Source organism: Oncorhynchus gorbuscha, linkage group LG16, assembly GCF_021184085.1.
Source record: "Oncorhynchus gorbuscha isolate QuinsamMale2020 ecotype Even-year linkage group LG16, OgorEven_v1.0, whole genome shotgun sequence".
Lineage (NCBI taxonomy): Eukaryota > Metazoa > Chordata > Actinopteri > Salmoniformes > Salmonidae > Oncorhynchus > Oncorhynchus gorbuscha.
The window spans coordinates 68,299,166-68,312,911 of NC_060188.1; the positions used below are offsets into that span (position 1 = coordinate 68,299,166).

The 13,746-nt window shown below is 42.9% G+C and overlaps 1 protein-coding gene across 2 annotated transcripts in view; it reads right to left on the bottom strand.

Annotated features, from left to right (window-relative positions):
* LOC123998823 (THO complex subunit 2-like) overlaps window positions 1-13,746 on the bottom strand; it is a 69,174-nt gene that overhangs the window by 23,833 nt on the left and 31,595 nt on the right. For both annotated transcript variants that reach the window (XM_046304020.1, XM_046304019.1), the window contains exons 16-18: window positions 4,625-4,709; window positions 635-728; window positions 399-479 (exon numbers count right to left, since the gene is read on the bottom strand). In XM_046304020.1, coding sequence (XP_046159976.1) covers window positions 399-479; window positions 635-728; window positions 4,625-4,709 — 260 coding nt within the window. The remainder of the gene's footprint in view (window positions 1-398; window positions 480-634; window positions 729-4,624; window positions 4,710-13,746) is intronic.

The following is a 13,746-nucleotide window of genomic DNA, read 5'->3' on the forward strand; positions in this document are numbered from 1 at the left end:
TGTTTATAATAAATTTGCAAAAATGTCTAAAAACCTATTTTTTATTTAGCATTATGGGGTATTGTGTGTAGATTGCTGAGAATGCATTTTATCCATTTTAGAATAAGGCTGTAACGTAACAAAATGTGGAAAAAGTCTAGGGGTCTGAATACTTTCCAAGGGCACTATGTGAATTTAGAACATTTTTGATAGTCAAATATATAATTTTGGGGGGAATGTGTATACGTTATTAAGAGTGTCATTACTTTAAAGATAAAGAAATCACACTTCTCTCAATTATTTAGCAATTGTTTTGTATTATACCTCTTTTATAATGATTCATGAAGTTTATATATATATAAAAAAATTAAACGCACACATATGGTTCTTTGTCTGTAGGATTCAGTTAATGAACTCACTCTGAAGCCAGGAGGAGATCGTAGTGTCGTCATGCTTCATCTTCTCCTTCTCTGGATTTGCCAGCGCTTCAATTATGCAATCTACAGGCAACGAGTTGAGGTACAACACGTCTTAATACATTCTGCCAACATTAGCTGGACTATAGCGTTTCAAATACATGATTAAACATAGTTCTGGAAGTGTATAAATAAAATGGGCAAAAACAGCAAGTCACAAAATGTCAGATTAAGGATACAAGCCATGACGTCATAGTTGAGTGAGGTGAGGTATTTAAGGGAGTCTACCACTGGACCGATGAGGTTGTCATACCACTGGATCTGAGACAGGATCTGAGAGAGGGACAAAAATACCTGGTTAATACAATACAGGGACAACAGGCCACAACGATGATGATTAAAGAGGATATCTAAAAAACATCCACCCAGCTGTTATATACATACGGAGTGTGTAAAAGATTTACAACAACTTCCTAATATTGAGTTGCACCACCTTCTGCCCTCAGAACAGCCTCAATTCACCAAGGCATGGAAACTACAAGCTGTCAAGTGTTTCACAGGGATGCTGGCCCATGTGGACTAATACTTCCCACAGTTGTGTCAAGTTGTCCGGATGTCTTTTGGGTGGCGCACCATTGTTTATACACAAGGGAAACTGTTAAGCAATTCTTGACACTCAAACCGGTGCGCCTGGCACCTAATACTATACCCAGTTTAAAAGGCACTTAAATATTTATATTAAAAAAAAAATATATATATATATATATATTAAATATTTTGTCTTGTCCATTCACCCTCTGAAAGGCACACACACACAATCCATGTCTCAATACTTAAAAATCTTTATTTAACCTGTCTCCTTCACTTCATCTACACTAATCATAGCGTTCACCTGGTCAGTCTGTCATTGATTCTAGAATCTGTCATTGATTCTAGAATAACATTCTAAATGGTCTGAGAAAACAAGGCTATTGCTCTGCAGTGTCCTTTGCAGGTCACTTAAACTTTATTATCCTCTCTCCTGTTAAAGCCACTTTATTATCGGTTACACTACATCCCTACACTCCCACTGTGGCAGGATGCCATCAGACTCTCCTGTTCCTCCACAAAGGTATGTGGACACCTGCTTGTCAAACATCTCATTCCAAAATCATGGGCATTAATATGGAGTTGGTTGTCCCTTTGCCGCTATAACAAACAGCCTCAGAAATTCTGGGAAGGTTTTCCACTAGATGTTGGAACATTGCTGCGGGGACTTGCTTCCATTTAGCCACAAGAGCATTAGTGAGGTCAGGCACTGATGTTGAGCGATTAGGCCTGGCTCGCAGTCAGCGTTCCAATTCATTTCAAAAGGTGTTCAATGGGGTCAAGGCTCTGCCCAGGCCAGTCAAAGTTCTTCTACACCGATCTCGACAAACCATTTCTCTATGGACTTCGCCTTGTGCACAAGGGCATTATCGTGCTGAAACAGGAAAGGGCCTTCCCAAATTGTTACCAGAAAGCTGGAAGTACAGAATGTCATTGTACGCTGTAGCATTAAGATTCCTTTTCGGAACCAAGTGGCCGAGGCAGAACCATGAAAAACAGCCCCAGACCATTATTCCTCTTCCACCAAACGTTACAGTTGGCACAATTCATTCGGACAGGTACATTTACATTACATTTAAGTCATTTAGCAGACACTCTTATCCAGAGCTACTTACAAATTGGTGCATTCACCTTATGACATCCAGTAGAACAGTCACTTTACAATAGTGCATCTAAATCTTAAAGGGGGAAGGGGGTGAGAAGGATTACTTATCCTATCCTAGGTATTCCTTAAAGAGGTGGGGTTTCAGGTGTCTCCGGAAGGTGGTGATTGACTCCGCTGTCCTGGCGTCGTGAGGGAGTTTGTTCCACCATTGGGGGGCCAGAGCAGCGAACAGTTTTGACTGGGCTGAGCGGGAACTGTACTTCCTCAGTGGAAGGGAGGCGAGCAGGCCAGAGGTGGATGAACGCAGTGCCCTTGTTTGGGTGTAGGGCCTGATCAGAGCCTGGAGGTACTGAGGTGCCGTTCCCCTCACATCTCCGTAGGCAAGCACCATGGTCTTGTAGCGGATGCGAGCTTCAACTGGAAGCCAGTGGAGAGAGCGGAGGAGCGGGGTGACGTGAGAGAACTTGGGAAGGTTGAACACCAGACGGGCTGCGGCGTTCTGGATGAGTTGTAGGGGGTTTAATGGCACAGGCAGGGAGCCCAGCCAACAGCGAGTTGCAGTAATCCAGACGGGAGATGACAAGTGCCTGGATTAGGACCTGCGCCGCTTCCTGTGTGAGGCAGGGTCGTACTCTGCGGATGTTGTAGAGCATGAACCTACAGGAACGGGCCACCGCCTTGATGTTAGTTGATAACGACAGGGTGTTGTCCAGGATCACGCCAAGGTTATATATAATAATATATATGCCATTTAGCATTTAGTTGGTAGAGCATGGCGCTTGTAACGCCAGGGTAGTGGGTTCGATTCCCGGGACCACCCATACGTAGAATGTATGCACACATGACTAAGTCGCTTTGGATAAAAGCGTCTGCTAAATGGCATATATTATTATTATTATATTATAACTCTCCGAGGGAACCTGGAGGGCGATAAATGATAAGGATGTTAAGCTTGAAAGGGCTGGTAACTGTGACAGCATGGAATTCAAAGGAGGCGATAGACAGATGGGTAAGGGGGGAAAGAGAGAATGACCACTTGGGAGAGATGAGGATCCCGGTGCCACCACCCCGCTGACCAGAAGCTCTCGGGGTGTGCGAGAACACGTGGGCGGACGAAGAGAGAGCAGTAGGAGTAGCAGTGTTGTCTGTGGTAGCGTTCTCCTTGCATCCACCAAACCCAGATTAGTCCGTCAGACAGCCAGATGGTGAAGCGTGATTCGTCACTCCAGAGAACTTAGCTTTAAACCACCCCAGCCGACACTTGGCATTGCGCATGGTGAACTTAGGCTTGTGTGCGGCTGCTCAGCCATGGAAACCCATTTCATTTATCTCCCGACGAACAGTTCTTGTGCTGACGTTGCTTCCAGAAGCAGTTTGGAACTTGGTAGTGAGTGTTGCAACAGAGGACAGAATTTTTATGCGCTATACACTTCAGCACTTGGCGGTCCCGTTCTGTGAGCTTGTGTGGCCTACTTTCCAATTCACAATAACAGCACTTACAGTTGACAGGGGCAGCTCGAACAGGGAATAAATTTGATGAACTGACTATGACGGTGCTACATTGAAAGTCACAAAGCACTTCAGTAAGGCCATTCTACTGCCAATGTTTGTCTATGGAGAATACATGGCTGTGTGCTCAATTTTATACACTCTTCCCATGACCTTGATATTATTTGTGAAGACAGATGGACAGGGGTTGAGGTGGGGGAGGAAGGTAAGGGGGGGGGGTGAGGCAGAGTAAGGTGGAAGATGAGTTTAGTCTCAAGGGAGGTCCGACTCTCCTCATTCACTCAGAGAAGAGGCCATTCAGTCAGACTGCAGGCTGAGAGATTAAGAGATGGAGGCTTTAAAAAGGGAGAGGAGCAGCACAGCTTTTTCATTCCATTAAGGTCCTGCTGCTGAGGCACCACGAAACACAACCCCACTACCTCCCCACTACCTCCCCACTCCTCTTTCAGTTTGGCCGACATTCTGCTAGTCATTTTTTGAGACGTGAGATATTTAGGGGAGGGGTAGATGTGGAGATGGACAGGGGAGGGAGTGGATGGGGGTGTTCTAGCAAGACAAGAGAGGCTGTGATGTGGAGTAGGTGAGTTCATTAGTCACATGCACACAGATGTAATTGCTGGGTACAGTGAAATTCTTAGGCTCCGACAGTACAGGTGAACAAGAAAAGTGACTGAAACAATTATACAAATACATAAATCTGTGACAATGATAAAATGTTCATTGGGGTGTGAGGGTAAAGAGAATGTAAGCAGTCGCAGTGAATCCAATTTACATTCAGCCCCCATTTGTCAGCAGTAGCCTATCGTTACAAAGGCAGATTATAAAGATAGTGGTCTTAAAATAAGATCTCACTGCCCCATGAAGATAGTAGAGGACACGGAGCCCTTTCACTGTCAAGATTAAATACTCAGTTAAAGTAGGAGGGAGATCACTCAAAATAAGGATAATATTAGTGTAAGTCTCAAAACACTACTTTCAACTGTACAGTAGGTGAATAAAACATCATAAAATCCTTGAGAATACATACATAGTCAAAGAGGATGGTGGGGTTGCTATGGCTCAGCTTGCCTATCTGGCGCCCAGATGGTTTCACATTCTCTTTGGTTAATCGCCTGGAAAAAAGCAAAGAAAGAGAGATAAAAGAGAGCAATTTATTAAATCAACTGAAGCATCTTGCAACCAATACATGTACCCCTGTCAATGCTGTGGGACTGACTTGATGGTTAGGCCTAGATTGAAGAAGATGATTTAGTAGAAGAATTTGCAACGAATAATGAACTTGTGCTCAATGTTTGGTTGCTTCATGCTGTTGGAGTCGGGCTAAACTTTGAACATTGAGATATTAAAGACATGATAGATCAGACGCATAGTATATAAAAGGAGAGATCTGTAGAAAGACAGAGTGGCTGTGGAATGTGATGGGTGGACGGGAGAGAATCACAGGAGTGCGACAGGTGATACGAGAGGACATCTGTGGATTAGGAGAAGGAGGGGTTGAGGTCAGGAGGTCACGTCAGATCCCATGAAGGGAGAAATAATGGTTATATATTATCCTGTTACCCTCTTCCTGTCAAACCATAAGATGTAAGGATTGGAGAGAAGGAGGAGTGTCCAACATGGGATATATATAAAATACACACATACACACACACACACTCTTGTGATTTTTAAAATCTGAATTACAACTAACAACCCTTTGGGAAGAATTAAACTTGGTTAAAGCTGCTCTAGTGTCCGTGAGTTATTTACTCTGAAAAATGACCTAACAATGCTGATATCCATTTATCGAAATGATGCTTTTCCCTTTATCTTGTTAACTCATACATAGTATTATTGACAACATTATACTTCACGTTGACAAAACTAAAAAGTATTTTTGTGCGTGCAGTAATCCAAGCCGGTAAAGGTATAGTTCAGGCAAAATCTATATTTCGGTGGAATTACCGTCGAGTCATGTGAAGGTCAATAGCGACAGAATACACAATAATAAATGTTCTACTTCTGGGGGGGGGGGGACAGTTGCATAATATGGATATTTGACAATATATTGTAGCGTTTTGACAATATCAAATAATATTTTTGCACAAGAAGGCTGTTGTTTCCAGCACTTTTGTTTCCTTGACTGATCAAACTCGTGGCTTTTCTCATTGCTCTCTCATCCCTCTGCAGCAGACATTTGGTTGGCAATATGTTTGGAACATCGAAACAATAACATTGCCAATATTGCCATCGGAACACAGTATCCAATCGCAATACATACATAAACGTGAGAGAGGAAGAGGGGTGGTGATTTAGAAGTAGTTTAAAAGCACTACCACCACCAGGCATTCATGTCCTACTGTGGTTCTGCACAGTACACTGCACACGCATAATGATGCAGGCCAGGTGCCAGGCACAACACATTAATTAACTTCCTATCGTCTGCATTAGCCACCTTGTAGTGACGCAGAGCAGTTGTGACATGTCACTCAGCAGAGCTGTATCCATATCAAGAGGTACGGGTAATGTCCAGGCAATGTCCCATTTACATTATTAATAAACACTGGACCGAAGGCACTGACATCCTTCAGCTAACTACAAGAGACTAAGATGCATACAGGGATGGATTGAATGAATAATCAAAATGTCTAATGGCCATTTTAATCATTCAGTAGTAACAACTTAACAAATGGTTTATATTACATGAGTCTAGGGGCTGGTGAGAGGGTCACGGTGCTATGAGAGCAGGCCTTTGCAGCAGGGTTGGCGTGCTGCAATGCTAGCCTCAAATCTGACATGAGATGGGGGTAGTCCACTCGAGTGCAACTGTGGAGCCATCTTCTATAATGCCCCCGGTGGAGGGAATAGTAGCTGTTCAATTCCACTCCACCCCTCCCTGCCTTCCACTGCACCAGAGCTGCAGGATCTCAGCCCCGCAGCACCAGTTTATCCATTAGTCTCCCCACCCACCGAGTTGGGGAGCCTTCACACATACTAAACTGTCTCTTCCGCCTTCAGACCGATGCATGCTGGTGTGGTTACATCGCACCCTCCAAAGACACCACCAGCACCACACATCCTCAGGGTATCCTTTTGTCAAGGCCCTTACACACGCAAACACAAGCAATCAGTGGAAACACCGTCACAGTTGCCAGAGTGTTATCAAAACATGTGTGGGGGTAGAGCACACCATGGCTGGCCGTGCAGTGTTCCTGCCGGGTGGGATCCAGCAGAATATTGATAACGCGGTAAGAGGCCTGCTCCATTCCCAGCTGCCTGCTTCCATTAAAAAAAACATTTTCTTCCGGGATGGCGGGGTTGGGCTTAGGGTACAAAACAAAACCATGGCTTCCCTGAGTGTCTGCTCTGTAATACATTATCACTCAGCCCTGGGGTGCTCGCTCTGTGTATGGTGGCAATGATGGGAATACTCCAATGTCCACTGGTACACTACAGGGAGCAGGGAATGGCCTCAGGCACTTACATGTACTTCCACACATTGAAAATAAGGATGCATCATACTGCACTAGTGTGAAAAGCAGTAAATGAGATATACAGTAGCATATACTACAGTATATATATATATAGAATATATATATAGAATAATAGCTAAGACATCAAAACTATGAAATAACACATATGGAATCATGTAGTAATAAAAAAAGTAAAGCAAATCAAAATATATATTATTTTAGATTTTTCAAAGTAGCCACCCTTTGCCTTGACAGCTCTGCACACTCTTGGCATTCTCTCAACCAGCTTCATGGTGAAAGCTTTCCAACAGTCTTGAAGGAGTTCTCATATATGCTGAGCACTTGTTGGCTGCTTTTCCTTCACTCTGCGGTCCAACTCATCCCAAACCATCTCAAATTGGGTTGAGGTCGGGAGATTGTGGCGGTCAGGTCAGCTGACGCAGCACTCCATCCCTCTCCTTCTTGAACAAATAGCCCTTACACAGCCTGGAGGTGTGTTGGGTCATTGTCCAGGTTGAAAAACAAATGATAGTGGGACTAAGCGCAAACCAGATGAGATGGCGCATTGCTGCAGAACGCTGTGGTAGCCGTGCTGGTTAAGTGTGCCTTGAATTCCAAATACATTACTGACTGTCACCATCAGGGCACCCCCACACCATCACACCTCCTCCTCCATGCATCACGTTGGGAACCACACATGCGGAGATCATCCGCTCACCTACTCTACATCTCACAAAGATACGGCGGTTGGAACCAAAAAATCTCAAATTTGGATTCATCACACCAAAGATTTCCACCGGTCTAATGTATATTGTTTGTGTTTCTAGGCCCAAAGCAAGTCTCTTCTTATTGGCATCCTTTAGTATTGTTTCTTTGCAGCAATTCATCCATGAATGCCTGATTCACGCAGTCTCCTCTGAACAGTTGAGATGTTGAGATGTGTAGGTTACTTGAACTATGTGAAGCATTTATTTGGGCTGCATCTGATGTGCAGGTAACGCTAATGAACTTATTCTCTGCAGCAGAGGTAACTCTGGGCCTTCCTTTCCTGTGGTGGTCCTCATGAGAGCCAGTTTCATCATAGAGCTTGATGGGTTTTCGGGACTGCCCTTGAAGAAACTTTCAAAGTCCTTGAAATTCTCTGTATTGACTGACCTTCGTGTCTTAAAGTAATGGACTGTCATTTCTCTTTGCTTATTTGAGCAGTTCTTTACATAATATGGACTTGGTATTTTACCAAATAGGGCTATCTTCTGTATACCACCCCTAACTTGTCACAACAACGTCTGGCTCAAACACATTATGGAAAGAAATTCCAAAAATTTACTTTCAATCAGGCACACCTGTTAATTGAAATGCATTCCAGGTGACTACTTCATGAAGCTGGTTAAGATAATACCAAGAGTGTGCAAAGCTGTCATCAAGGCAAAGGCTGGCTACTTTGAAGAATCTCAAATATATTTAGATTTGTTTAACACTTTTTTAGTTACTACACAATTCCATGTGTGTTAATTCATAGTTTTAACGTCTTCTCTATTATTATACAATGTAGAAAATAGTAAAAATAAAGAAAAACCCTTGAATGAGTAGGTGTGTCCAAACTTTTGACTGGTACTGTAATATATGCCGCTGTATATACCATTTACTGCTTTTCACACTGCTGCCGTATGATTGACTGGCTAGCATGAAGTGCCATTGTTTTAAAAGGTACGGCTGAATGCACCGTTCCGCACGTTTTTTTCTGCTGCTCATTAAGAAAAACAAGATTTGGATGCTTGTGGGTGTGGTTTGATGTGGGTGTTATTTAAATGAAAATTGCTAGAGAAGTCGGTGTTTGGAGGATATATTGGCATGGTTGTTAGGCCCGAGACAAAAGTCGAGGGCCGGCAAACTGTGCCAATATATCCTCCAAACACTGGTCTCGAAGGGAATTATCACTTTTATTCACTGATCAAAAAAATAAAGGGAGCACTTAAACAACACAATGTAAATCCAAGTCAATCACACTTCTGTGAAATCAAACTGTCCACTTAGGAAGCAACACTGATTGACAATACATTGACAACAGGTGGAAATTATAAGCAATTAGCAAGACACCCCAAATAAAGGAGTGGTTCTACAGGTGGTGACCACAGACCACTTCTCAGTTCCTATGTTTCCTGGCTGATGTTTTAGTCACTTTTGAATGCTGGCGGTGCTTTCACTCTAGTGGTAGCATGACACGGAGTCTACAACCCACACAAGTGGCTTTGGTAGTGCAGCTCATCGAGGATGACACATCAATGCGAGCTGTGGCAAGAAGGTTTGCTGTGTCTGTCAGCGGTGTCAAGCATGGAGGCGCTACCAGGAGACAGGCCATTACATCAGGAGACGTGGAGGAAGCCAACAACCCAGTAGCAGGACCGCTACCTCCGCCTTTGTGCAAGGAGGAGCAGGAGGAGCACTGCCAGAGCCCTACAAAATGACCTCCAGCAGGCCACAAATGTGCATGTGTCTGCTCAAACGGTCAGAAACAGACTCCATGAGGGTGGTATGAGGGCCCGACGTCCACAGGTGGGGGTTGTGCTTACAGCCCAACACCGTGCAGGACGTTTGGCATTTGCCAGAGAACACAAAGATTGGCAAATCCGCCACTGGCTCCCTGTGCTCTTCACAGATGAAAGCAGGTTCACACTGAGCACATGTGACAGACGTGACAGTCTGGAGACGCCGTGGAGAACGTTCTGCTGCCTGCAACATCCTCCAGCATGACCGGTTTGGCTGTGGGTCAGTCATGGTGTGGGGTTGCATTTCTCATCAGGAGCATGCCCAGGCATTGTAGGGAGCTCATACAGGCAGGTGGAGGCCACACACACTACTGAGCCTCATGTTGACTTGTTTTAAGGACATTACATCAAAGTTGAATCAGCCTGTGGTTTTCCACTTTAATTTTGAGTGTGACTCCAAATCCAGACCTCCATGGGTTGATAAATTTGATTGCCATTGATAATTTGTGTGATTTTGTTGTCAGCACATTCAACTATGTAAAGAAAAAAGTAGTTAAGAATATTTCATTCATTCAGATCTAGGATGTGTTATTTTAGTGTTCCCTTTATTTTTTTAGCAGTGTATAACAGGTTACCAACATATTTTCATTAAAAACATGATTTTTGATTAATTTATTTCATCCTACCACAAGATATCATCCAGACACAAATCTAGGGTTGCTACCCAAGCCATTCTAACGGTTCGGTTGCCAGAGACGCAACCAAGTGGTTGTGTTTTTTTGGGATGCTCTAAATGTTCCATTGCCATACTGGCTGGCAATTTCTTTTCTCCCTTGTTTGCTAGCCAGCCAACTATGGCTATCTTACAGTCACGTTAAACAGTGCTGCTAGAATAACAACAGTAGCTGCATTTGTTATGCTGTTTTCTAGTGACAATCATTTGGATGCATCCATAACAATGATTTAAATGAGGCATGATTTCACCTGGCATAGAAAATGTGCTTACTCCTCCTCAGAGGAGCTCGCCAACAACACAGCTAACACAATCACTTCAAACTGAAGCTGGAAAGAATGCAGACTAGCTACACTTCGTTTCGTAACTTTTTTCAAAAGGACATTTGTGTATAGCCTTAAAAATGCCAGCCGATTCATGATTGACTGGTTGAGAAACGCTGCCCGCCTGTCCATCACTATGGGACAGCTGGAGCTCGAATTTAAATATTGAACCAACGTTGCAAATGGTCAGTGAGACCGACCGTAAGGTTTATTAAAATCTCCACTTGAAAAAACAATCTTATCTGAAAAGAAATTGTGAGATAATGTCAATGCTTTTTATAGTGGAGATCAAGTTTATAAATTGCCTGGCTGGGCTAATGACACAGTGGATTGCACAATCAGATGGAACAGAGTAAACAGGCATTTTAACATCATAGATTTTTTTAACCAATCAGCATTCAGAATTAGACCCACCAGTTGTATAAGTTTAATGTCTTATGTAAACAAGCAGCCGGGAACTAGTTCTGTACGATGGCCAGTGACTGGGTCGGTAAACCTGGAGGATTCACCATTATCGTTTAAATCTCCTGTTTGGGAACATTTTGGCTTCCCAGTAGATTTCAACAGCGATGGACAGAGAGTACGTCTCCACTGCTCAAGAGAATAGCCTACAGTATGCAGCTGCCAAAACCTCAAACATGTTGACATATTTACGCCGACGTCACCCCAGTATTCCTACCACTAGATCAACGGAAACGCAAAAAAAATAAAAAATAAAAATTGTCCCCCTCTGTATTCAAGCACCCCTTCGCAGCTGATTCTGACCGAGCCAAAGAAATTACAAGAGCGATAGGTATGTTTATAGCTGTGAAAATGCACCCATTCTCAGTGGTTCAGAATGGAGAGTTTATAAGCACCACGTGAAAGTGCTTGAGCCACGTTACGAACTTCGCCCTATCACAATGAATTGGCAAGTGCACCATGAGTTGTGCTTACTACAGATGGATGAACCTCCAGGGCTACTTAACATGTTTCCCTTTGTAAGAAAACGTAGAATAGACCTAAACAATGTCTGAGCCATGTTTACATATTTTACACTCATATTGCACTTTATTTTAGTATTGAGCAATCATGGTGTTTTCATTTAAGAAAATAGAAAGTTTTGTTATTCCTGATTGCAATCCCATCAGTCATTATATGACTCATGATAGAGAACCAGGAATACCAACACTTTGTATTTTCTTAAACAAAAAAAATAACTGCCATTTCATTTTCTCGCTGTACCTGAACTGTGACCGCAAAATGTACCGAACCGTGGGTTTGGTGAACGTACACCCTGAGGCATTACAATTGGCAAGTGGGCATGAATGTAATCCAAATTCATCCCGTATGTAAATTGTGAAGACCTCAGTTACACAAATCTCACAAAAGTGTTTTGGAATATACTGAATTTAGGACCAAAATTATCCTACTTACACTTTTTAGACAATGTTACCATTGGAAAAAATGTTTGACTAATATCAATGCCACACAAGTCGTTCTCAACTAGATACTTTTTTTGTTTTGTTGAGTTGCTCTTTAAAAAGGGGCAATCCGGAATTGGCATCTCTCAGCTGTTTATAAAAACATGTGACTGGGTGACCTTGTGACGATTTCAAATCCTGGATGGTCCCATTATTAACATAATGGGGTCATCAAGCCCAATTAAAATACACTGTAAACGTTATACAACCAGTGCTGATCATTCTACATAGAATGAAGACAGTTCCTCTTAGGAGATAAGTGTGCAACATTTTCACTGTGCTAAAATATATTTCTTTTTGCACCAACTACTATAGAAGTAAGACATTTGGTGAATCTAGAAAACACGCAGTCCTTGTGTATCATGTGCAGTAGTGAGGCTGTACTTAAGCATTGACCCCACAAAGCCCAGTGGTTCAGAAATAAAAACAAGCCTGAGGCCAATTCCAAAGTAGGCACCCACACCAGCCCACGTCTGCTATTGTCTGTGTGTGTGTCTCTCTATATGGCAGTGCGAGTGAGCATTTGGTTGAGAGCTGGATAAATTAAATATTCCTGGCCCATTGGGTACGCAAGCCATTAGTAGATGTTAGCACTTGTATCAAATAAAGCCATGAAAGTTGCAGAACAGTCCTAGATCTGTGCCAACCAAAATTACTATGGTAACCAGGGCTGCATGTTAGTGCTTCTCGGCACCCACTTCCCTATTTTTTTTATTTTTATACATGTTTCCATACCAACCACTGATATCCATAAAGAATTCAATGGACACAGTAACCTAGAGTTTATCTCCTAGAGAAATGTATGTCAACCACTGACTGGCTTTGGGGGTGCATTTCTATAGAGATGCTGCTACAGTGTACCCAAGGGGCATGGGTTGGATGATTGAATTCTGTTAGATGTCTGAAAAGTCTATAAAAAGGAAAATACGAATAGTGGGTGTATAAAATGTGACTTCTAAGTGCCACAACCACACGATGGATAAAACAACGGGCACTATATCTAACTGTTAAGGCGATACGTTGGGGAGGCGTAGCAACAGGCCTCCAATGTGTGTGGTTGCAATGCCCCTGAGCTGAATATAATAATTATAATTCCCTTCACTCGGCTGCCAACCACCTTGCTACAAAGCACATCTCACATGGCTCTCTCAATTCTTATTAGCCATTGTACATCATCACTGGCATAACGCAGTTTATCTGGAGCCCCCCCGCAAGAACAGTGTTCGGGCACCCCTCCCTAAAATAAAATCGAATGAGTCAGCCAGACAGCCACTCAAAGTATAGACTAACGATCGCGGTCAATGTTGCTGACATTGCAGCATGTCTATGCGGCTGCATGCCTAGCAAATCGATTATAGGCTTTCTGTGGTGCCAAGGCATGTTAACTACGCATTAACAAATGGATAAATGTTTATTTGGTAGGTCCATTTGGTCATAATTGTCTCATGACATACCTAACATTGCACAAAAGCTATATACGGTGTGTCAATGCTCCCACTTTTAGACTGCTGGTTGGTGGCAATTTCATAATTACTTGTTGCAGAAAAGTAACCTTGAGTTTATCTCCTAGAGAAATGTATGTAAACCACTGACTGGCTTTGGGGGGGTGCATTAAAAATAGTTCAAAATTCAAACATTGCAGATTGCTGTTGCAACAAAAATTTATTTTACATACTAATCAGCTACAGATTT